The sequence below is a fragment of the Brachyhypopomus gauderio genome, chromosome 17, assembly GCF_052324685.1.
Source record: "Brachyhypopomus gauderio isolate BG-103 chromosome 17, BGAUD_0.2, whole genome shotgun sequence".
Classification (NCBI taxonomy): domain Eukaryota; kingdom Metazoa; phylum Chordata; class Actinopteri; order Gymnotiformes; family Hypopomidae; genus Brachyhypopomus; species Brachyhypopomus gauderio.
This window is the reverse complement of record NC_135227.1, coordinates 17,700,703-17,725,447: the sequence shown is the minus strand read 5'-3', so window position 1 is coordinate 17,725,447 and position 24,745 is coordinate 17,700,703. Positions and strand designations below refer to the sequence as shown.

General features: G+C 42.5%; 3 protein-coding genes across 4 annotated transcripts; 2 read left to right on the top strand and 1 right to left on the bottom strand.

The window, feature by feature from the left end:
• Positions 1–308: 308 nt before the first annotated feature.
• On the bottom strand, positions 309–4,308 carry chmp3 (charged multivesicular body protein 3). The gene is made up of 6 exons (XM_076978445.1): positions 4,170–4,308; positions 3,173–3,233; positions 2,835–3,014; positions 2,431–2,552; positions 2,173–2,287; positions 309–1,942 (listed from the first exon to the last, which is right to left on the bottom strand). Exons 1-6 carry the CDS (start codon positions 4,212–4,214, stop codon positions 1,806–1,808), a joined length of 660 nt encoding a protein of 219 aa, XP_076834560.1. The 5' UTR covers positions 4,215–4,308; the 3' UTR covers positions 309–1,805.
• Positions 4,309–6,256: 1,948 nt separating this feature from the next.
• On the top strand, positions 6,257–16,832 carry hspa4l (heat shock protein 4 like). Its single transcript, XM_076978709.1, has 19 exons — positions 6,257–6,691; positions 8,146–8,203; positions 8,477–8,617; positions 8,811–8,933; positions 9,073–9,172; positions 10,236–10,369; positions 10,451–10,695; positions 10,823–10,899; positions 10,996–11,147; positions 11,363–11,469; positions 11,774–11,907; positions 12,150–12,346; positions 12,664–12,738; positions 13,401–13,544; positions 14,088–14,213; positions 14,517–14,624; positions 14,911–15,030; positions 15,571–15,732; positions 15,866–16,832. The coding sequence occupies exons 1-19, from the start codon at positions 6,585–6,587 to the stop codon at positions 16,025–16,027; spliced, it is 2,472 nt and encodes an 823-aa protein (XP_076834824.1). The 5' UTR covers positions 6,257–6,584; the 3' UTR covers positions 16,028–16,832.
• A 112-nt stretch (positions 16,833–16,944) lies between these two features.
• Positions 16,945–24,306, top strand: plk4 (polo-like kinase 4 (Drosophila)). 2 transcript variants are annotated; one of them, XM_076978775.1, is made up of 16 exons: positions 16,945–17,192; positions 18,114–18,209; positions 18,343–18,438; positions 18,597–18,711; positions 18,917–19,853; positions 20,318–20,400; positions 20,611–20,963; positions 21,151–21,255; positions 21,401–21,503; positions 21,609–21,758; positions 22,064–22,197; positions 22,483–22,577; positions 23,051–23,177; positions 23,385–23,528; positions 23,685–23,791; positions 23,872–24,306. In XM_076978775.1, the coding sequence occupies exons 1-16, from the start codon at positions 17,163–17,165 to the stop codon at positions 23,969–23,971; spliced, it is 2,775 nt and encodes a 924-aa protein (XP_076834890.1). In that variant the 5' UTR covers positions 16,945–17,162; the 3' UTR covers positions 23,972–24,306. The 2 variants fall into 2 exon arrangements, with proteins under 2 accessions (XP_076834890.1, XP_076834889.1); XM_076978774.1 differs by lacking the exon at positions 16,945–17,192 and adding an exon at positions 17,578–17,981.
• The last annotated feature ends 439 nt before the right edge of the window (positions 24,307–24,745 follow it).

Below are 24,745 nucleotides of genomic sequence, written 5' to 3'. Positions count from 1 at the left end.
ATAAAATTCTTGCGGCTGGGAGAAACAAGGCTGTCCACAGTAAGCAGTAAAATAAGACAACATGAAAGACAAAACAATATTTCTCCTTCATTTATGCTCAAAAGCCATTAAACCTGCAGCTCAAATGAAGGGACTGACTCATGCCAGCGGGCTAGCGTTAAACCTTGTGTCTTTTATAAAGACCAATAAGAGGGTCCTAAAAGCATAGTCACACACTGTACAGTACGTGCTTGAACAGGTTTGCTTGGTTACGGATTGGTAAAGAACAATTAGGAACCACTGCTATACAACCTCACTAAACTTTCACCACTAGTGTTTTACAAAGCAACCATATGTTGGATTAAAAGTAGAACCATAATGGAGAGTTGCCTCAAGACCAGACCCTGAAACAGGTATACACACAGGTTCAAACATAGCTGTATATTTAACCATAGCACATACAGAAACCAATATGGAATCAGCTCAGGCTCCATATCCCTTACACTTCAAACATCTCAAAGTGAGTCATTTGTCATATTAGGCACTAGGGGGCGTTTTACATTTCTTAAGGATCCTCTATTTTAAGAGCGCTGTCCTACCAGTAACTCGGCCAAAATGTGCAATAGTCACACAAATTACTGTAATATAACCAATCAGAATTAAAATCAAACTCTTTTGATGACACTATAAATTGAAATGTGTGTTGTGGATCACTACATTTCAGGAACTGAGAGGGTTTCAATCCAGTGCATTTCAGCCTTCCTGTCCAAATGTTCTCTTCATACTATGAAGTAAACACTAAACACAAGCAAGTGGCTACCAACTGCACCTTGTCCTTGCTGGTAGTGTCTCACTAACCTCCACAATCTCAAAAATAATCAAACACTTCTTGGCTGCAAATTCTGCAAATACAATCTATTTTAGGACATCTCACAATTTTGCTTGGCTTTTGGACAGTTGGTAAATGTAAGGAAATGCTATTAAGTACTTATTATAATGCAATAAAAACTGTAAAAGTGCAGATGAATTCAGACGGAGTTAGACACGGATGATTCCGCACTGAAGCACTTTTTAAATCCTGGCTCTGGTGCAGCAGTCCTGTGAAAAAGCTAAACAGTGACTATAGCCAATCACAGCAATGCGCCAACACTTTCAATGCTTCCGTCAACTGCCCCAGATCAGTGAAGCAGTTACATATCTAGAACTTTACTTATAAAATTCAGTTAAGTACACTTACCAATATCCATATATTTACAATATTCGCACACAGTAGATATCAAGGATTTCTCATGCTCAGTAAAGCCAAGATTGAACTGGTGAACATGTGTGAAGAGGAGAAGCGTTGGCTTCAATAAATAAGGCTTGAGAAGGAACAAAGACAGGCCAGAGCCCAGAAAATCAACTGCACTGCGAAGCAGATCCTTGGTCATGATGCACAGCTTCTGCCACTGATTCATCACCACCTATGCTGCTGCTTAAAGGAGAACTTGCTGACTTGTTGATTAAATACCTTCTGAAAACAAATAGACTCAAATAAACCAGGCGCCCATAAGTGACTGCTTTAGAATACACCGTACATGACATCGGTGTTCATTTGACCCTAAGGTGAGCGTTCCGATTCAAAGCTAGATTTTAACGGCTGTCAATATATAAATCCAAAAGAAATTGTCTGATTATAGTCATGTTCTTCCAGTGCTTTTGTGCAAAAATATGACTTAGCATACTGACACCAATTCAATCCCTACAGGAACATATAGGAGAAACCAACGAGCATAGAAGAATAACCAACTGAAATGTGGCTTTTGTCTTTAGGTAGCAGTGGTCCTTTAGCTACGCAGGGCTGCTAGCCTGGTCTGCATCTCCTCTATGTCTTCCTCTTCGTCCTCCGAGGCTGCTGTAGCCCCGGCTGGCTCCATTTCAGGAAGTGCATCTGTAACTTTGCTGGGAGCTTTTCCGAGGGCACCTAATATTAACCAAAACAAAATAAAACCTTTGCATCACATACTGATACATAAGATGAGATGATGCATTAAATATATGTTTGAGTGGTTATTAAATATCAGGCCCCTGAGAAGCATATTTATTTTATGCTAAAAACAGCACCCTTAAAAAAACTTGAGCAAAAAAAAAAAAAAAGCAAGAATTTTGATGCAGTCAAGGAGAACTTGGTATCCAGGAATGGCGCTTCCTCACCAGCCGTGATCTCAAAGAGGATGCGGTCCACCTCTGCCTCTGCTGCCTCCTCCATCTCCTCCCCGTCCTCCATGTTCTCAAACGTGTCCTCCAACATCTCCTCTATGATCCCAGCCTACGCAACAAAAAACATGACCTACGTTAGAGACGAGGAAAAACATTTGCCCGCTCTCAAGCTTTAAAATTCGTCTTCCTCCCCGAGTCCTCTTAGGGAATTCTACAGATGTGTTTTATGAAGTCTCAGTCAGAGTTTCAGACCTTCATCATCTCCTTGGAAAGTTCCCGCATGGTTGCCTGGATCTCTGGGACTTTGACCAGACTCTGCATGGCCTTCATGACATCTGTGCTCTTCTGCAATGCTCCAGCTACTCTTAAAACAGCTATCAGGACAAACAACAGCAGAACAATCACTCTAAGGGCTCCGTGTGCCAGTCCAAAGACTCCTGTTCATATTTTCAGCTGAAAAAGAATGAAAATTTGAAAGATACAAGATGGTTGATCGAAAGATGGATGGATGATCAGATCTTTATTGATCCAAGATGTAGGTTGCCGACACCTTACACTATTTCCAGCTGCTATCAGAATACTTCAAATCTGAAAGCTTAGTGGAGACTTAAAATGAGGTCAAGGAAGAAAAACCATTATCATAGCTCTATACTCACATAACTGATTCTTCATACTGAGAAGCACAGAGTTCATTTGAGCTTTGGAGGCATAGAGTTTATTGATGGCCTTCTTTGAGTGAATCATCTCTTTGGCAAGAATGATACACACATCCTTTTGTCCCTTCTTCGCAGCATCCTTAATCGATCTCTTCACCTTCTCCTCCTCCCTCTGAATGTCTACAAAATGAAAAAAGAATCCCACGTACGTATAATGTTAGGTATATCAATTTCAGTGACTTTCAGAATAGCTACGGTAATCACAAAATGATATGTAGTCTGGATATGAATGAAGAAACACCACCCATATGAGGTAGTGAAGCATTTAAAAGACTCACCTCGGATTTGCCTGTCAATCACGCGCATTTCCTTACGTATTTTTATTGACCATTCGTTGATCTATAGACACAAAAGACCAATCGATTGTTTTCAACACGGCACCAGTCAAACTTTATTTTTTTTTCTTCAGTATATTTTTATTGCATTTTCTGAATACAACACAAAATAAGAACAGAACATATCAGGATGACGCATGAGCAGAGAACACACTGACATGAGAGCGGCGAAGAGGAATGAATAAAGAAAGAAAGAAATAAGTGAAAGAGAGAATAAAAATCCAAGAATCATATAAACATAGATGGAGTGTTATGACACGAGAGCCAAGACTAGATAGTTTATATTCAACCAGCTTATATGAGGAGTCTACTGTACCCAGGATGAGGGAGGTGTAAGGCATTTATACCAGTCCAACTTTAATGTGACTCTAAATGTGATCTTGCCACATTATCCCACCAGTGTTACTATATCATGTCCATATAACTACATACACTACCAAACCATTATCACTCAACCACCAACGTGTGGGGATTAAAGATCAAGAAGAAATACCTGTCTAGCTAACAAGGTGGAAAAACACTAAAACTAGCCAATCCGACCAAGACAGTGGTCAAAATTAGTAGAATATAATCTATCAAGAGCCGTTAAAACATCGAGATTGTCCGTCAGTGTCGTTTAATCCCGCTGTTGTATCTAGATGGGCAAACACCTGTGGGCGACTTTAGCGCTGTTAGCATCGTTAGGTTAGAGTTACACACTCACACCTGAGAACTAACAGCACACATTAACGACTCAAGACGAAAAATAACACAAAACAAAAGGTAAATAACTAGATAGAGTCACCGAGGTAGATAATTATCTAGTTAATCTGAAGTTACCCAGCTAACCTGGCCTAACCTGGTTATCTAGCCTCTCTACGGGTGTAACATGTATGTGGGTGCATATCTACACATAGCGTTTTAGCTCTACCTGTCAGAAATTGATTACATATTCACTTACCAAATCTTTAGGTGGTTTTTCTTGTGTTTTTCCGAAAAGCCCCATTCTGACAACTTCAGTCTAGATAGCTAACAAGCTAGTTGACTGGCGACTGGAGCTACCAAAACATTACAAGTTCACTTCCGCATTTCAGAGCCGTTACGCCAAATGTGTAAAATCGCTTCCGGTTGGTTTGTATAAACGCTTTATTTATTTTATGCCTTTCCAAGATAAAAGTACTCTTAAAACGCATTGTGAGTTAACTCAAGATTTCATCTTACTGATTCTCAAAAAAGTAAAGATCCTTTAGATTGCTTTTCATTTTTTTTCTTTGCACTATGAAGGAAACCTATTTTACCAACCCCATCTCTCCTGACCGAACTCCTTATCTTTTCATTATTAGAAGGTTGTTCCCTGTGATAGAAAATCCTTCAGTATCTTCAGCTATTTCCAGAGATGAAAAAATGCCTATGACCAGGTGGAATGGCCTCATTTGTTTTATACTTTGGAAACATTTGGTTTTGGTCATGTCCAAGGGCGTAGCAGCAAATTCTGGGCCCTGTACACTCTCAATGTCAGTGGGCCCCTATAAATGCCAGTAAACAAGGCACATGAGCAAAATGGGCCCCTCTCCCTACTTGGGCCCTGGGTGGTCAGGTCCACTTTCCCCCCAACTACATGGTCATGGCTGAAATTGCTTTATTCCTCCCCAATATCCTCAGTGAGGACTAATAACACAAATTCATATCTCTCCATCCACTTTTCCACCCATCAGGGCTATCCCTTAAGCCCTTTTGTCTTTGTTCTGACTTAATCTGGAATTATTAGTCATGGTGTTGTATGTAAAGTGTCCTTTTATGATCTGCTACTTTATAGCTTAAACTTTATAGCTTTATAGTTTCCAAGAGTTAAAGAATTATGCTCATTCAGCTTTCTCTTTCTTTCACTCAAATCTAAAAGCTATTTTAAAATACATCCTTTAAATGCAACAATTGACAGTTATCCATTATAGGATTTTCAATTTATAGTATATGTAGTTGCACTTAAGATAGTTGTGACTGTCAAATTTGAAGATTTATTTTAAAATCCTCCCCTTTATTGATTTTGCACAGAAAGTGTTGGACATTTTTACTGCTAGCTTACACATCTTTGTCATTGTCTGTCATTTTTTCATCCCTGGTTTTAGTAAGTTTGATCCCTTAATTTGTCTGACTTTATTTGGAATGGGAACATAGCAGATTAAGGAAAGGATCTGGTCCAGACACCTAAAGCAGGGCTGAGAAGGCATTCTCCTACAATCCCAATGAAATTCAAACCCTTATAATGCTCCAACGCAGTAAGCACCAATCACATCTGTTGTGTGATATTATTAATACTTTGAGTTTGGGTCTCTCTTTGTTTCCTCCTTCCATCATCCCTTCTGTGCTTATTCATTGTGTCTCTCTGGCTTTTGTGTGTTCTGTAAGTAATTCAGATGTGATGTTCCTCTTCGGATCTATGTTAACATGTCATGCTTGTGATGTTTTTGGTTTTTCTTTATTTCTAACTGAGACTGCGGATTCCATCTGTATCTGATCCTTTGCAAGATGAATAAATAAGTTTTAAAATGTTGGAAAGAAAGAAAGAACACTGTATGAGTAACATGCATGAGCATCATGGGATCCAGTAAAATTGAACTATTTTGCCCCTTTGGCTTATATAATAAAATATTGAGTCTACTTTTTTTGTAGCTCACCTGAATTGCATACTAATGGTCTTAAGATGAATCACCCCACCCAAGTGACTTTGAACTAGATTTTAAATGTGCAGACAACTGACAAGGTGTTTCTAAAGATTTTCTAAATATAATAATAATAATAATAATAATAATAATAATAATAATAATTGTATTGTTGTCGTCATCATCATCATCATCATCATCAATAGTACTACTACTACGACTGTTAATTTATATATTTATAGATTTTATTGGTTTATTGGTTGACCGAATGCCAGTTTACCTGCATCTCTCATTGGTCGCTCAGTTGCTCGGTCATACCTAGTGACGTAGTTTGCCAGGCTCTCTTGCGAGGTTCTAGATTTTTCCTCCTTATCTGGGGTGCTGCACCAATCGTGCGTGTTTTCTGCGCTCACTAACCAATTACAACACGCGGGAGGCGGTGTTCACGGCTCTCCCAGTCTCTTGACAATTGCGCAGGGGTGTCGATTTTGCCGGTTGACAATATAAGTGAAGGCTGAAAGAATGCAGTAAATCCGTCCTCTACAAGGATTACTCAGAAAGAGTTGGCTATTAAAAGCTTGCCTTACATCATAGCTGACAAATACCTAGCACGGTTAATTTGCGCGCGGTAGAAGTAACGCTGCAGTCACACATTTTAGATTAGGGGTGGTGTGTCATTCTCACTGCGGCTGCACCGTGTAACTTCACTCTCCAACATGTCCGTGGTAGGATTTGATGTGGGCTTTCAGAACTGTTACATCGCTGTGGCCAGGAGCGGCGGCATTGAAACCATTGCAAATGAATACAGTGACAGATGCACCCCGTAAGTATGTCGTTGTCATCACTGTAAGACGATGCTGTATTTTGTTACGCAATGTGTGCAGATCCCGGGCTGGCGATGCACCCGATTCTACCTGCATATTTGATCCTCCAGTCTACAAGAGCGTTTTGCTCTATATTGGGACTTTCTTTTTGTTTTACGGGACACTTCTGTCGACAAGCTGTTCCAGCTACATTTACAAGGTGTTTTCCACAGTGTACCCAAACATATGTCCAAAGCCTGGGACATTGGTACACACTGACCAGGTTTCAACCCATGTTACCCCGGTGGTACCTGTCTGTCTTTTGCAGGGGCTCTATGGTTTAGTTATTTTGTAATTGTAGGAACATGAGATGCTACTTGACATTAAACAATTCAGGCACCATTCCTGCAATTGGTGTAACTTTTCTTTAAGGTGGAAATATAGCCAGACAAGTCGAACTAGGTGTCTTAAAGCCTTCAACGCCACGTAAGAGTCCCACATGGATTTCAGTCGCTTAAAACATTTTGCTCGCAGGATCCGGTGGGATTGACGTGAAGATGCGGGATGACACACACACACACGTGTCGTACGTGTTACGTGCGGGTGTGTCGTGTGTGTATGGTTGTGGTTCGCTATAACCGGCTGCTACTTTGACATTGGACGCAAGACGGTGACTCCTATTCCAATTTCTTCTCTGACATGGAGAAGCCCGAAGCACGCTAACGGTGAAGAATCCCGGACACGGAAAACACTGTATCAATACAGCAACATTAAATCCTGTACCTATATAAGTCTATATAAAATTCCGTACCGAGGCTCTCATCGGTGTAACCGCATCTCCACAACATCTGAAACGTTTATAGCATCATGAGGTTCAGGAAAACCCATAATCGTTCCAGCTAAGCCACCGGGCCCTTCCCCCATGATGTCTGAATCCAGGGCCGGAGTGGGACACTTTTTCAGCCCGGGAGTTTCATGTCCAAATCCGGCCCAAAATTATTTTTCCCTCCCAATCGGCCCAAACTAGAGATTGACATGAGCCGGCCCATCGGGAATCTTCCCGAATCTCCCGATTAGCCACTCCGGCTCTGTCTGAATCATGTTTCTTGATGTACTGATATTATTCTGTAATATCTATGGGACGGTTGTGTAATTGTTTTATTTGGTACAATTTTTTTGTTTACGAGTTTATTTGTTAAGATGATTATGTCTCTACCTCAGAAAAGTGGTTGTTCTTTAGTCATCCCTATATATATTTACACCAAATGGCATTTCTAGCGTGTAAAGATAGATCATAAGCTTTTACTCGGTCCTGTGTTATTGTAAATCCAAACAGACGTTGGTGTTTGGGGCGCTGTCTTGCGGCCGTGCCTTGTTTGTGGGACGTTGTGCGACTTGGACAGTGCAGGACGGTGCATGGATGATACAGCGACTCCTACATCCTAAACACTAAATTAATCAATTTCTTCCACAGAGCATGTATTTCTCTGGGCCCTAAAAACCGAACCATTGGGAATGCTGCTAAGAGTCAGGTACAGATTAAGAAAAAAAAACGAGTTTGTTATGTCCAACATTTTACTAGTATGCATGTCCTAGTAGAGTTTCCTGTTCCAATCCTCAGTACAGCTAAATGGTCCATGTTTATGCTCATATACAGATCTTATTATTCCCATACTAATGCCTTCTGAATGCCCAATACTACTGTAATAGAGGCATATTTGTGAACTGGGTTAGTACAAAAATATACTTGCTAAATTGGTAATAGGAGGGTCCAACGAACTAAACAAAAGAATTTCTCTCTGCAGATCATAACGAACTTTAAAAACACACTTCATGGCTTTAAGATATTCCACGGGCGCATGTATGATGATCCTTTTATTCAAAGTGAGAAAGCCAAGTTGCCTTACAACCTTCACAAACTGACCAATGGGAGCGCAGGACTGAAGGTGAGGGTCAACGACCTCGCATACTAATGACACAGCTGCACTGCTGTACTGTATGCAAAAAAAGCCCTCAGTTATGATTCATTAAACATTAAATGTCATTTAAACAGCTTTAAATCTTTTATAAAAATGCTAACCTAGTTAGAGGTGTGAAAATGTAATAAAACACAAAGGTCCTGATCATTTCTCTTTATAGGTTCGTTACCTGGAGGAGGACAAGGTGTTCACTATTGAGCAGGTGACTGCCATGTTGCTCACCAAGCTGAAAGAGACTTCTGAGAGTGCTTTGAAGAAACCCGTGGTGGACTGTGTGATTTCTGTGAGTGGGCAGACGGTTGCTTTTCTTTTCCCTCAACATGAACAGAAACTACTCTTGAGGGCATTTTGTATGGATTTTTGCACAGCGGTCATTGGCCCTTTTTCTCTTTGTGAATGTCTCTCTCTGTCTTTGTGTGAAGGTTCCCAGCTTCTTTACTGATGCACAGAGAAGATCTCTGATGGATGCCTCTCAGATCGCTGGCCTGAACTGCTTGAAACTGATTAATGATACCACAGCAGGTCTGACAGAAGAAGCATGAACCCGTGTTTTCTGTGTATTCACTGCTGTGGCAAATACATGATTCATGGCACACTTAAGTTACCTTTATTTAACTATGTGTATAAGAAAATACAAGAATTTTTGATTGCTGTCAATACTACTCATTAGTTGAATGGCACCATTTGGTTACTTTAATTGCTATAATGACTAGGTGCTGTCCAAGGTCCTGCATTCGTTTTATCGTTACTGGGAGCCTTTGTGAGCTTTGTGCAACCTTGACAACCTGTATGCCTAAACAGATGCCCCTACGACAGATGCTGCATGTAATTATCTAGTTAGGGGTCTGTTTTTTCTCCCAATTTCCATTTTATGTTAGCCCGTTTTTGTTTCTTCATTTACGTTACAGTCTTCTTAAAAACAGTTTAATGTATGATTTTTTTTCCAAGTGTTAATTCTCAGTCCACTCACATATCATCAAAATCCTCCACAAACCCTCATGCCTTCTGTCACGCAGTTTTGTTGTTTCTTCTGTTGTTATTCGTGAGAGCAACGTGCGTGGGATATGTAGCAAGTGTAGTTGCTAAAAGAACAAATTCATAGTTTCTGAATAGTGCATGAACATGTGTTCTGTGTATTCCTGTCTTTATATCTGAAGTGTGTTTTAGGCCTCGGTGCCATGATCATGTCCGTGTTCTCTGCATTGTGAAAATCGCAGAGCTCCATGTGGTTCCGGACGAATTTGGCCACATGGATATTCAGTACAGAACAGCGCACTCTAATACTGAGATCATGTTTTCTCAGCAGTCATTTTTAGCACCACAGACAGCAATATTAGCTCTTGCTGGCGTTCCCTATTGACATGGATTAAACTGAGCCTTGCATGGAAATGTTATGACTTTCCACAGACATCGGCTGTTCCCTCAGACTGAATCTCACAATGAATCTCCATAACGAACGTCTGAAAAGCAGATTTGTCTTTTGTTAAGATTGTGTCTTAATAAAATCCCAGAATGCCTTGCAGTAATGCTCCTCTGCAGAAATCTCAGAGATGAAGACACATGCTATGTCTTCTTCTTCTTTCAGTGGCCTTAGCCTATGGCATCTATAAGCAGGACTTGCCAAACCCGGAGGAGAAGCCTCGTAATGTGGTGTTTGTGGACCTCGGCCACTCGTCCTACCAAGTCTCAATAGTCTCCTTCAACAAGGGAAAACTGAAGGTCACCGTCTTTATTCATTTTTAATCACTTTTTAAAAATATATTCATACCCGCCTGTACAAGGAACTCTTCTTTCCCACAGGTGCTGGCCACGTCCTTTGACCCGTACATAGGCGGGCGTAACTTTGACGCGGTGCTGGTGGAGTACTTCTGCGAAGACTTTAAGAGCCGCTACAGGCTGAACGTGAGGGAGAACCCTCGCGCTCTGCTCAGGCTCCACCAGGAGTGTGAGAAGCTGAAGAAGCTCATGAGCGCTAACTCCTCGGAGTTGCCGCTTAACATCGAGTGCTTCATGAACGACATCGACGTCTCGGGGAAGATGAATCGGTGAGGGGCTCCCAATTATCGTTTACGTGACCACCACTGGACAATAGATGCTGGAAATATGAAGATGGTTATAATAATAATAATAGTTGATTTATGTTGTGATCTTCATGTCACTGTTCCTTCACAGGAGTCAGTTTGAGGACATGTGCGCCCCCTTGCTCATGAGAGTGGAGGCACCACTGCAAGCAGTCATGAACCAATCAAGTACGAGGAAACGCTCGGCGCAGTGCACACGTCTCGGTGCTTCACGTGAGTAACCGGTTCGCTTCACGTGAGTAACCGCTTTGCTCCCTGTGGCAGAACTAAGCAGGGACGACGTCTGTGCTGTTGAAGTCGTCGGGGGAGCGACGAGGATCCCGGCCATCAAGGAGAGGATCTCCAGGTTCTTCTATAAAGATGTCAGCACCACGCTGAACGCCGACGAGGCGGTGGCCCGGGGATGTGCCCTCCAGGTAGAGCCCCCCCCCAGCAGGCCCTCCAGTCACCACCCACTCACCCTGCACTCCTCTCTCTCTCCGCAGTGTTTTTGAACATGTCTTTTATGTGCTAATGTAGCATATTTAGGTGTCATGAATAAATATGATTTCAGCACTTTTTCATCTTTTTTTCATCTTTGTGTGTGTGTGTGTGTGTGTGTGTGCGCGTGTGTGTGTGCTCGTGTGTATAGTGTGCTATCTTGTCCCCGGCATTCAAGGTTCGTGAGTTCTCCATCACAGATGTTGTTCCCTTTCCGATCACCCTTCGCTGGAGGTCTCCCGCAGATGAGGGTGCTGGGTAAGAGATTTTTCATCCTGACTGCTCTTTTCAAATGGCAAATGTTACATCCGTTATTAAATGTTTTTAAATCTTTATTGTCATGGTGTGACGATATGCACGTTTGGGTATTATGATCTTAACAGTTAGTACAACTATACTGAAACTCTGTGCTGTGGCTCATGAGGTCACATACATAGGCAAGCCGCATGTGAAGCTGAACGAAGATGCTTCTTCATGTGTGCCGTATGTCATGTGACAGGAAGGAACAGGATTCTAACAGTTCACACCCAACACTGCTTCCCAATGGTTTTCCTTTTGATAGTGAATGTGAAGTGTACAACAAGAACCACGCATCTCCCTTCTCTAAAGTCATAACCTTCCACAAGAAAGAGCCCTTTGACCTGGAAGCATTCTACAGCACTCCACAAGATTTACCTTTCCCAGACATCAAAATAGGTGAGAATCACATCTAACTATTGTCTGTATCCCCTCCAGTGCTAGAGGTCTTCAGCCGTGAACTAGACTCGTGTGACCTCATCTGCCCTTTCCCCTCTAGGAAAGATCGGTATTAACGAAATGCTCATGTTTCAACCTAATCTCATCTTCTTCCTGTTTTATTCCTCTATTCATTTATTATTATAGTCAAACAAAAACAAAAGCCCTTCTGCACTTAACATGTTCCCCCATCTGCCTTTCAGGAACGTTCACCGTCCAGAACGTTGTGCCGCAGCCAGACGGGGACAGTTCAAAGGTCAAGGTGAAAGTGCGTGTGAACATGCACGGCATCTTCAGTGTGTCCAGCGCCTGTATGATTGAAAAGCAGAAGGGTGAAGCGGAGGAGGTGCAGATGGAGATGGACCCCACCATCCTGAACGAGGGCAGGCCAGAGGACCAGGTGGAGACACCACCTCCTACTACACCTCCTACTACACCTCCCACTTCCCACTATAACTGCAGGGGCAATACTTCGTTTTATAGTGAATCTAAACTGATTTAGAACATATGGCACACAAAAGTACCAGTAAACCGTACCATATACAGTTTTGCAGCATTTATCTCTTATATAAATATTAGCTCCAAAATAATAAGCGTTGTAAAAGTTTTCTTTTGAGTTGTGAAATGAATGTGTGCAGGAAATGCATTCAGTGCATAGAGCTGTTTATGCCCAGGCTTAGATACCAGCATTGACGAGGTGTTTTCTTTGCATTTTAGACAAAAATGCAGGTAGACCAGGAAGGCCAGTGTGAGCAACCCAATGAAGAGGGAAAAGCCCACAGTTCTAATAAGGTACAGCTTACACATGTAACATGTGTTTTTAACTCAGTGCCTTGTCCATGTGTTAACCACATCAAGACCTTATACATTTGTTCCTATTGCCCAACCCACTGGAGCTTGAGGTGATTGAGCTCTGTAGCATTTGTTTACCTGACTGAGGTGTATTGGGCTATCAAAAATCTGCAGTGACTCTCTATAACTGGAACTCTCTGTTTACTGACACCATGAACTCTGTTTACTGACATCATGAATTCTATCTGTACTGACATTATGAATTCTCTGTTTTCTGACATCATGAAGTCTGTTTACTGACATCATGTACTCTCTGTTTACTGACATCATGTACTCTGTTTACTGACATTATGAATTCTCAGTTTACTGACATCATGAAGTCTGTTTACTGACATCATGAAGTCTGTTTACTGACATCATGAAGTCTGTTTACTGACATTATGAAGTCTTTGTTTACTGACCTCATGAACTCTGATTAATGACATCACGAACTCTGATTAATGACATCACAAACTGTTTACTGACATCATGAACTCTGATTAATGACATCATGTACTCTGATTAATGACATCATGTACTCTGATTAATGACATCACGAGAGGCAAGTCTTTGTTAGTTCTGCATGTGCCTGTTGGTGCCATTATCTTCTTGGTTTCTTGAAGGAGGGCGGGTGCTCTGAAAAGCAGGACCAGGCAGCGGGTGGCAGCAAGCCCAAGATGAAGGTGAAGAGTGTGGATCTGCCCATCTTGACATGCACAACCAGACAGGTGGACAGAGAGCAACTCAACAGCCTGGTGGAAGAGGAGGTGAGTTACAATCAGTTTTTGCACAGTTTGGTTTCGCTAAAGCAGGCCTTATCATAAAACCTCCCATGCTGTGAGATGGTAAACTCTGGAGTAGACATGTGATGGCACTGTTTGGCCAAAGCATCTCACTCCACTTTGCCAACCAATTGAAGGTCTTAGCATTTGTCCTATATACCCATGGCTGAGCTTAGCTCACACCTCAGGGAATAGATATTAGTGGATGTTGCGTCAAAGTGGGAAGGCAACCCACCTCTGGGTATTGAGCTTATGAGCTTTCTGCCTTTAGTATCTTCCATCTCGTTTTTACTATGTTGAATCCCTTGTCTGTCAGTGAGAGCCCTTGGACTGTAGAGAAATGTAAAGAAAGGATTAACATTACTCAAAACAAGAATAATCAGTAAACAGTGCAAAAATATCTAGCAGTCTCGTTCCCTCTTGGCTATGTCACCTGTGACGAGCGTTGCTGTTTACATTACAGCAGGCGTCAGTGATTTCGTCACATGGGACATTACATGTGACAATAATGAACATTTCTCCATTCAGAGGAAGATGATAGTCCAGGACAAGCTGGAGAAGGAGAGGAACGATGCGAAGAACGCTGTGGAGGAGTACGTGTACGACCTGAGGAACAAGCTGTGTGGCATCTACGAGAACTACATCACAGAGGAAGTGAGGAGAGCGCCTTCGTCATCATAGAGTGGCTCTCTGACCAATCACGTCCTGCGTCCTGTCTGCTGACTCTGTCACACTAACTTATACATTTATAAAAAAATTTTAATATGAGAGGAATTTACATGCATGCACATTTGCACATTATGAAAGAGCATGGCCATCTTAATGTTGTGTGTGTGTATGTGTGTGTGTGTGTGTGTGTGTGTGTGTGTGTGTGTGTGTGTGTGTGTGTGTGTGTGTGTGTGTGTGTGTGTGTGTGTGTGTGTGTGTGTGTGTGTGTGTGTGTGTGTTACTGTGCAGGACAGTAGCAGACTTACTCTCATGCTTGAGGACACAGAGAACTGGCTGTATGAGGAGGGTGAAGACCAAGAAAAACAAGTCTATTTAGATAAGCTGACAGAGCTCAGAGTAGGTGTCCTTACTGCATAGGCAGTCCTTTATTTAATCACACGAATGAATGAATCAGACACGTTTCTCTGAAGCCATGTGTTTTTGTTTATACTATACCATATCAAAAAATAACATCTTTACATGATCTTGGATTACTCTGAATTCATTTTGTGGTGGAATCATATATGTTGGCAGGCAGAATAAATGCGCATCTAGCTTATGAGATCTAAACTGCATATTGAAACCTCTTCTTCCTCCTCCTCTTGCTTTTTTGGGATGACTTTGTTTCCTTCGGATTCTGTAGAGGTTTGGTGACCCGATCGAGGAGAGGTTTAGGGAGCAGGAAGAAAGGCCACGAGCTTTTGATGAGCTGGGCAAGAAGATACAGATCTTCCTGAAAGTGGTGGAGGCATTCAAGCAGAAGGTAAACAGCTAAGATCAGACGATGATCACTGGTGCAGCTTTAACCTCAAATGTATATCTGGTAGTATGAATGAATATAATATGTCATATTGTCATATATTGTGTGTGTGTGTGTATGCCTTGCAATATTACGAGAATCTGATTTAGAATTTAAAAGCCATGGTCTACTGTATTTTGCAAATGACTATTATAGTGTGAGTCCTTAGGGACTGGTTTAACATCTCCATTTAAAGACTTTTAATGGTTTTTCTGGAGATCATTGCACTGCCGGGACTGGCCTGATTATTCTCAGTGTTAAGTATTTTCATCATCCATATCCTGCTCAGTGGGTCTTGTTTAGTTTCTTGTGTTCCCTGAAGCACCATGTTCATCCTTTATTGGGTCAGTGTCTTTTTATGGTAATAGAATATTTGAACATTTGAGTTTATATTCCCATCTACTTAAAGTGATGTTTAAATAAATATTGATAAACTAGCTAATGTGATTTATGTGTGTGCAAGCTGTTTGGTCACATGACACTGGATTGCATTTTGGCTCTCAGGATGAGCGCTACCAACATTTGAATGCAGAGGAGATGAGCACTGTGGAGAAGAGTGTGAATGAGATCATGAACTGGATGAACTCCAAGATGAACGCCCAGAGTAAACTCACCATCGCTCAGGATCCAGCTGTAAAAGTGGCAGAGATCCTTCAGAAAGTGCGAGTAAGTCGAACTGTGCAAACGGCAGAATTCATGCCGGAGGACTCATGTGAACGGTTGTGTGTCGTGGTTGTGTGTTGTGCTTGTGTGTCGGTTTTCCTCGAGTGAAATGCCTCTGCACTTGCTTCATTTGCAGGATTTAGAGGAGGTTTGCAGTCCTGTGGTGAACCGACCCAAACCCAAAGTTGAAGAACCAGCAGAGGACACTGGGGCTCACAATGGCCCAGGAGCAGGGCAAGGAACTGATGGCAAAGGCAGCCAGCACACAAAGAACCCTGGAGAGATGGACGTGGACTGAGCATCTGCATATCCAGCCATTACTGTTAGTCAGCCTCAAACCACCATCTGACCCTCATAACTGACTCTGACCTGCAGTCAGTTCCAGTCTCTCTGTGTGCACTACTGTATCTGCACATCTGTTTGTTTACGTCTGCTCTCACATTGGTCTTCTGTTGTACTTTTGACAGTTTGGAGTCAACTATCCTTTGAATGTTACAGCTTTATGTGAAATTTAGGTCCGGGTTAGACACCCATGATAGTCATGTAAGTTAGTTGTAGCCTAGCAGTTTAAACAATGTTGCCACTCTCAACAGCATATTGCATTCTTTAAAATGATGTAAAAATCATATACCAAGCAGTCCAAAGCACTGGTTGTGTTGTGGCGAATTGTAGCTTGTTTGGGGGGAAATGAGTAATGGTTGAATAAAAGTGAGTAAATATGTATGCAATTATACATATAAATATATAAATATATAGAGTATATATTTGTATTAATACATGACTTTCAAAAGGATGTCTCGTTTGAGGACCTGTAAATATTATTTTAGTAATTTGAATTTCAGTCAGTAGATATGTATATAAGGGTTCAGTCCCAGTGTTGGTGACAATGCTTCCAGCTCCAACTTGTCATTTAAAAGTACAATGTAACGAGCTATTTATTCTTTTATTCATACATTTCCCCCCTGTGCGGTCATGAGATTTGACGATGGCATCTAGTAAAAACATCTTTGACCAACGTGTGATCAAGGCTTTTGTAGACCACATGGTGATTATACTGCAAAAAGACACAAAAATAAATAAATAAATCTACTCTCATATCCTAACATTTCCACGCGTGCGCTGTTTCAGCCAGACGCCTGATAGAACGCGTCAAAAGGTTTTCACTTCCGTTTAAGAGCAGCAGCAGCGCTCGCGCGCGCCCGACCCGCCATTGGCGGTTGCCATGGTGAGGTCAGCCCACGTCATCGAGAAAGTAACGGGCGGACTTTTCAAAATGGAGGAAAAGAAAATATTTTGGAGGGGAACAAGAGTTACGACGTTTAAATGTGTTTTCAAGCGGCACAGGCGACGAGGAGTCGCACGTTTCATGAAATAAACAAGGATTTGTATCGCGTTTGACGACCTTTGGATTGAAGAAGTTATGCAAAGTGAAGATGAGCGTGTCGATCGGTGACAAAATTGAGGTAAGTGAAGTTGCGCGGAAACTTGGGTTAGCCAGCTAAGCTAAGCTAACGGATGCTAGCTGAACATCGTTTATGTCTTTTTCCAGGTCATTTGTTACTTTAATTTGGGCAAATAGTTTTTTTTAATTGTCAGGTTAGTGTTAAGCTCTTGGCTGGTTAGCCAAGTCTATTACCCACACTTCGCTCGTGGCTAGCCAGCGTTAGCGAATTTACTTAGCCAGTTAGCATCTTAGCCATGCTAGTTTGTCCACTCGCCGAGTTATTAAGCGCCGTTCTGATCAGCGGTAAAGCGCGCGCGACTCGAGTTAAAGTGCGCGCGCGCGAGGTAAACGGTCCCCTGAGCACGCACGCGACTCAATGAAGCCTCCGCGCCGTTTCCCGCCCCTCTCCCTGGAGGCCGTAGCCTGGCAGTCTGGGACGTTTAACGAACTGTTGCCTGGAGACCGAGGGAGGCGTCAGGTGTGCGTAAATGAGCGGGACTAACGCCGCGATAATGGGCCTGGGGTCTGTGTGTGTGTGTGTGTGTGTGTGTGTGTGTGTGTGTGTGTGTGTGTGTGTGGGTGTCAGGTGCAGGTAACCACGGACGCTATGAATCGAGCCACACATGCGTTTACATCTCAGCACCGGTCACATCAGTCGTCGTGCTGCACGATATAGCTTCATATTCGTGTTGGATTAAAACAAAAGATGTTTGACGTTATTCAGTCCTTACTTGTGAGTTTAAATGGCAGAGGGGGGCACGCAGAACATGACAGGATTTTGACAGCGACTGGGAATCTTAGTATTGAGGTAAAGAAAACGTTCACGTTCAGGACTTGTGGTGAAGAGAATGGTGTGTTTTTTATTATTTTGTTGTTTAAAGGTTCTTGTGGTGTACATCATGTCTGGTGTCTCACTGAGTTCTGTATAATTTGGTTTCAGGACTTCAAAGTTCTCACCTTGCTTGGTAAAGGATCCTTTGCGTGTGTTTACAGAGCAAAATCTGTAAACACAGGGTTGGAGGTGGCCATCAAAATGGTAAGAGAGTGTCCTTTGGTTTTAGTGTCAGTTGATTGATGGAGCAGATGGCTGGTCCGCCCTGATGCGACGGCTGTGGTTTTGTGCTTTCATGTACTGTAATTATGAGGTTTGTCTGTCCGTTGTCCTGCAGATTGATAAGAAAGCAATGCACAAAGCTGGCATGGTTCAACGTGTCATTAATGAGGTTGAGATCCAGTGTCGGTTAAAACACCCGTCCATACTGGAGGTGAGTTACACTTGCTTTTGTGGAACTCTCCTTGGCTGTGCCAATGATATGTTTTGAAATGTGTAGGCTGTTCATATTTTTAACATTCTTACAGTTTTTATATAGCATTTTACTAAATAATGGTGGATTTCTTAATCTTGTGTTTTTCTTTGTTCAAGCTATACAATTACTTTGAGGACAGTAATTATGTGTACCTGGTTCTGGAGATGTGCCATAATGGAGAAATGAGCCGCTTTCTGAAAGATAGGAAGAAACCTTTCACTGAAGAAGAAGGTATTTTTTTCTTATTTTTCCTCAACTGTTATAGGGTAAAGTAGTTTAATTAGAAGCTTAAGCTAAACTGTTTCTAAATAATACTGTACAATAATGATACCCTAGTTTTGGAGACTAAATTAACCTCTCATTTATAGTGTTCTGATGTTTGAACTGATTGATGGATTGATTGATTGTCTATTGGTCTCTGAATCTCTTACAATAGTGAGACACTTCATGCACCAGATAGTGAAGGGGATGTTGTATCTGCACACCCATGGCATTATGCACCGAGACCTGACTCTGGCCAACCTACTGCTCACCAGTAACATGAACATTAAGATCGCAGACTTTGGCTTGGCCACACAACTCAGGCTGCCCAGTGAGAAGCACTTCACCATGTGTGGCACACCCAACTACATCTCCCCCGAGGTGGCGACGCGCAGCGCCCACGGCCTGGAGTCCGACGTCTGGTCTCTGGGCTGCATGTTCTACGCCTTCCTGACGGGCAGGCCGCCGTTCGACACGCACACGGTCAAGCAGACGCTCAGCAAAGTGGTGATGGGAGAGTACCAAATGCCCACTCACGTGTCCCCTGAGGCGCAGGACTTGATACGGCAGCTGCTGCAAAAGAACCCCGCTCTCAGGCCGAGCCTCTCCGCAGTGCTGGACCACCCCTTCATGACCCACAACGGACCCACCATGAGCAAAGACTCTGGGGCTAGCGACGGGGGCTCCATAGACAGTGGGATTGCAACGATATCAACGGCGTCGAACGTCACCACCAACTGCAGTAGCCGACTCCAGAGGAAAACCAGGGAGGTGATTGGCCAGGCCTTACCCAACCGCATGGTGCCACTGCCCAGCCAATCACAGCACTCTACCAGCTCGAGCTTCCTGACGGGGCAGCCGAATCCGCCAGGCAGTGACGGGGACGGCGGAAGGCCACATTCCCGCTACCTGAGGCGGGCGCACTCTTCGGATCGGTCTGGTGCCAGATGGAGCCATACCAGGCAGGAGGCGGAAATGGAGAGATGCCACTCGGAGGAGGTGCTTCCAGGATCCGGACGGGTTTTCCCATCGGTTTCCAGTTACCAGGATGCACCGCATGATTACGCCGACAACAGGAGACTCCCCTCACCGCCCGTCAAGCAGCCTGCAAAGTAAGAACGTTTTTAATGAGTAAAGAACATGGAAGCATTCAGTTTAGACGTCAGCTTGAAAATGAAAACATTATTCTGGAATGGAAGAGAATGCAGGAATATTTTGTACACATTTCTACCTGAATGAAAAGATCATTTTTATGTAGGCAGTACATTTTACAGACAAATATCCAACCAGCATGTTGTAAAACAGATGAGAAGTTTATTTAAATAAAAAAATTTAATAACAGAATAGCACTAAAAGTACTAATAATACATTCTGAAATGGCTAATAATTAATAAAAGTAATTAAAAAAGATAAATGATGGTAGTAATTTATTGTTACATACATTTTAAGTTTTTAATTACTGAAACTTACCATTAAAATGATGGCGCACAACAGGTACAAAACCCTTATGCTATACTTTGTACCGTAGCACAGAATATGGCTATTTCACTTCTAATACTGTCTCTTTCCCTTTAAGCTGTGCATCGGCCTTCACTCCTGTCCATCCAATCAGATTACACGTGGCAGAGTCCGAGTCACAGCCATGGTTCAGCACCGATGGTACTTTACTCTTCTTAGATCAAATATTTAAATAAAACATGTTTTATCTGTTTAAAAGGGTATTATCTAAGCTTGAAAATGCTTATTTATATATTTTGTTCTGTTTAAAACATGCAAATGTGCTAATTTGACTAATACTGGTATTTAGAAGAACACATGTACAACACGAATGAAGCACTTAGCAATATTGACCTTGTTTTTAAATTGAAGGGTCTTTCAAGAGGCCTGCAGATGTGAGCACCCACAGCAGTAGCGGGAGTTTCCATTCTGGGCGGGAGGCGGTGGGGCCTCTGCCTTCCTGCAGCGACAGACTGGTGCTGAGGGGAACCAATGGCGACCCTGTCCCCCCATACCACCCCTCTGCCTCACAGAACAACCCAGGAGCCTGCCAGGGGGAGGGGCCTGGAACGGCCCGCCTCCCCGCCTCTCAGGGATGCTTGGATGGGCGGGCCGATCCCATGGCCAAGAGCCAATCGCACGGCGGGAAGGCGAAGAAGAGTCCGTTTCCTGCGCTTTGTGCCACCCGACTGAAGCCGATCAGGCAGAAGACCAGAAATGCTGTGGTGAGTGGGGATACTTCACTGGTCCTGCTCCTGCTTCTCTCTGTTGCAGCTAACGTGAACCCTGACATGGTTTAGCAGGACTCCTTTGAAAGCTTTTGTGAATTTGGCTTCGGCAGACACCATGTGAGTTGCTTGAATAAATGATTGGTCAGTGGGATTGTGATATTGTAATTGGTCTCCTCTCCAGGTCAGTATCCTGGACACGGGAGAGGTGTGTATGGAGCTGCTGAGGGGCCAGGGAACCCAGGAGAGGGTCAAAGAAGTTCTCAGGATATCCTGCGATGGCTCAATGGTAAGTGGACAACATTTCACTGGTTCATTCGTTCCATTCCTCAGTGTCTAAAGATCTCCACAACAAGATCCAAAAGTCATATTGATTAAATACAGTTGTGACAAAAATGGTTAGATACAATCTGAGTTGAGTGTTGTCTGTTCAGGTGACCGTGTACCAACCCAATGATGGTAAAGGGTTCCCTGTGCTGGATCATCCACCTTCTCCCCCAGAAGACATTTTCATATGTGGCTATGAAGATTTGCCAGGTGCATTTCTGTGACTTGATTGCAGTTGTATTGCATTTTAACATCTCATATCGGAACTTATTAATATGAAAATTATTTATGCAGTCATTATTTTTTCTCCCTTAGAGAAATACTGGAAGAAGTATCAGTATGCCACCAAGTTTGTCCAACTGGTGAAGTCCAAGACTCCCAAAGTTACGCTGTATACCCAGTTTGCCAAGTGCATGTTGATGGAGAACTCTCCTAATGCAGACCTAGAAGTGTGTTTCTACGATGGTGGGTACCGTTTTAAAGTCTCAATTTATAATCTCGTGATTGGGAACCCAGCTGCTTTCAGCATATAGTTTGATTTGAGATAATGTAGCATGTAAATAGTCCTTACTTAGTCCCTTAGTCCACATAGATCTTTCTGCTGGAGCTGCTAGTCTATAATTGTAGTTGTAGTAAATAAACCAAGGAAGGCAGAATAACACCGTCACATGGAAGGAGATGAAGAGATGATGTTATTGCTCTGATGTGATCAATAATTAAGCACCGAGGCATGTTCGCCCGTTCAGTCGTAATTTGTCCTCCTGGTTTAGGTGCAAAGACCCACAAGACGAGTGATCAGGTGCGTGTGGTGGAGCAGAGCGGGAAGTCGTACACGGTGAAGGGGGACGTGGGTCGGGGCAGTCTGAGCCCCCAGTGCCAGCTCTACATGGAGCTGTCTGATGAGGTACTGCGGTACCGCCCACCACGTGACCCGTTAAAGCAGGAGTCTTGACTCTTCAGCCATACTGCATGATTACGTGTGCTCGTCTCATACGTGGTGCTTCTGTGTGATTACGTGTACTTCAGTGACAGTCATTCTTCTGCTTCAATCTTCATACAATCAACTTCAGGACTTTATTTGCAATTGTTTTTTGTCTCTCTCTCTCTCTCTCTCTCTCTCTTTCCAGTAGATTGCTAGTAAAGTTTGGTATTGGTTTCCTAATTGTCCATCGTGTGTGTGTGGTTTTAGGGCCACCGGATGTGTTTGTCTTTAGAGGCTGCCATCAGGGCTGAGGAGCAGTGCAGTGCTGGGTCTACGTCTTACTTCCCCATCACCATTGGCAGGTAGCACTGACTGACTCACCACTCATTCATCTAATTGTCTAATAATTAATCTAATATTAAACCGATTAATGTTTTAACGTGATTATCAAAATGTGATCATCTAGATTTTTTTTAAGTCCTAACGATAATAGAACATGGATTTGATAAGTCAGATGAGGAATAAATAGATGTGAGGTGTATGTAGAAAGACCCTTAAGCAGCAGCAGCAGCAGAATACACTTGTGCTCAGCCCTTTAGGCTCGGGTTGTGTTTACTGCCTTTTTTCAACATTTTATTTTGCATCTTATTTGCATCTCGTAAGAAAGAAAAACCCCAAATCTTCAAAGTCTGATATGTAAAAAAAAAAGCGATACCTGCACTGAGCATTCTCATAACTACATTCCGTTTGGTTCATGCATGGTTCGTGGTTCATGGACCACAACACCCCTCCTGTAGTCTCACTTTTGCTGTTTGGTTTGTTCCGTTTCTGTCAGGAGGCCGGCTAACCCCGCCTCCCAGTTCAGTGTAGCCCAGCCTGCCTCTGACCGCTGTCCTGCGGCCCCTGCCGAGGTAGCTCAGGTGTGCCTGAGTCCGTCCCAGTCTCCCCACATCACCCCATCTGTAAGCAACCCCATCTTCTTCATGCCCCAATATGGACGTCCTCCATCACCACGCATGCATTTCATTTAGTGATCTGTCTCTAGTGCACAGTCTGATGACTGATATAAAATACACAAATACACAACGTACTTTTTCACACATTTTGTAACTGACTTGTATCATTTGATATGACTGACTGCAGTGTAATTTCTTTTGTTCTTGTTGTAGATGATTTCATACAATGGGTCTGATTTCACATCAGCCAGTTTGGCTAAAGGCAGCTCTCCACAGTCAGCCAAAGAGGGATGTGTCCTCAATTCAGGGAAAGTTCTCAAGTCCATTTTTGTGCCCAACATTGGCTGGGCCTCTCAGGTAAAAGATTAACGCTCCACTTTCCGTCCAGGTTCCATCTGCTGTATAATGATGTGCTGGTAATTTTTTCTCTTAACATGACGTGTAAATTGTATGAAAAATGCTTTGCTTTTCCAACATACATCACTACTCATCTTGCGTGTATTTGTATTTTAGCTCACGAGTGGAGAAGTTTGGGTTCAGTTTAATGACGGATCGCAGCTCATGGTCCAGGCAGGAGTTTCCTGCATCACGTTTACTTCACCTGAAGGACACGTCACCAGGTACAACACTTCAAAGAAAAGGAAGAAAAATAATGAAGGACTTCTGTTCATGCCTGCTCATGACTGCCTGTTTCCCTTAGGTATAAGGAGAATGAGAAGTTACCAGAACTAGTGAAGGAGAAGCTCCATTGTCTCTCCTCCATCTTGAGTCTTTTAGCCAGCCCTGCTGCAAGACGCTGAGCAGCGCGGAGAAGAGGGGCAGACTGTGATCACATGACACAATAAAAAGCACTTTTGTTTTTTTAAACACTTCATTCAAGTTCAATCCGAAAATGCATTCCGTGTCTGTAAATACATTTTTTAAACAGTTGTACAGATAGCTACAAACGTGGTGGAAATCCTATATTTTTATGTTGTACAGTGTGTTTTCTGAATGTGTTGTCTTGTGTGTAGAAAAAAACCCCCAAGATTTTGTATTTTTATCTTTGTGAAAACATATATCCTATGCTTGAGTGAAATGTCAGACGTAGAAACGAAAGCAATAAACATCGGTGTGCTGACTGTACAGCTGGAAATATAGCTGTTTTGTTTGTGCAAACCCGAGGGAATTGTAAACACTTGTACTAACACACACGCACACACATATATATCAACATTTTTCACATTTATTAATATATTATAATTTGAAAAAGTTTTTGAATTTTTCAGTAGTCTTATAGTATAAATTCAGTGATGAGCTGCAATTAAATTTTTGTAGAAAGTTATTTCTATTAAGATAATTGAGAGCATATTATAAATAACTTTTCTATATACATTTTTTCCAAGATGTCAATGTCCGATTTAAATTTGGAGTTTGATTGCAAACAGAACTACATATTTTACAATAGTTTTTTTTTGTATCTCGAAAATTTCTTTCCCACAAAATATAGGATTTCCAAATTCAGGATTTCCCTGCCACGTGACCCAATTTAACACGACCAAACGTCAAAAAAAATGTACCTACAGTACAATAGC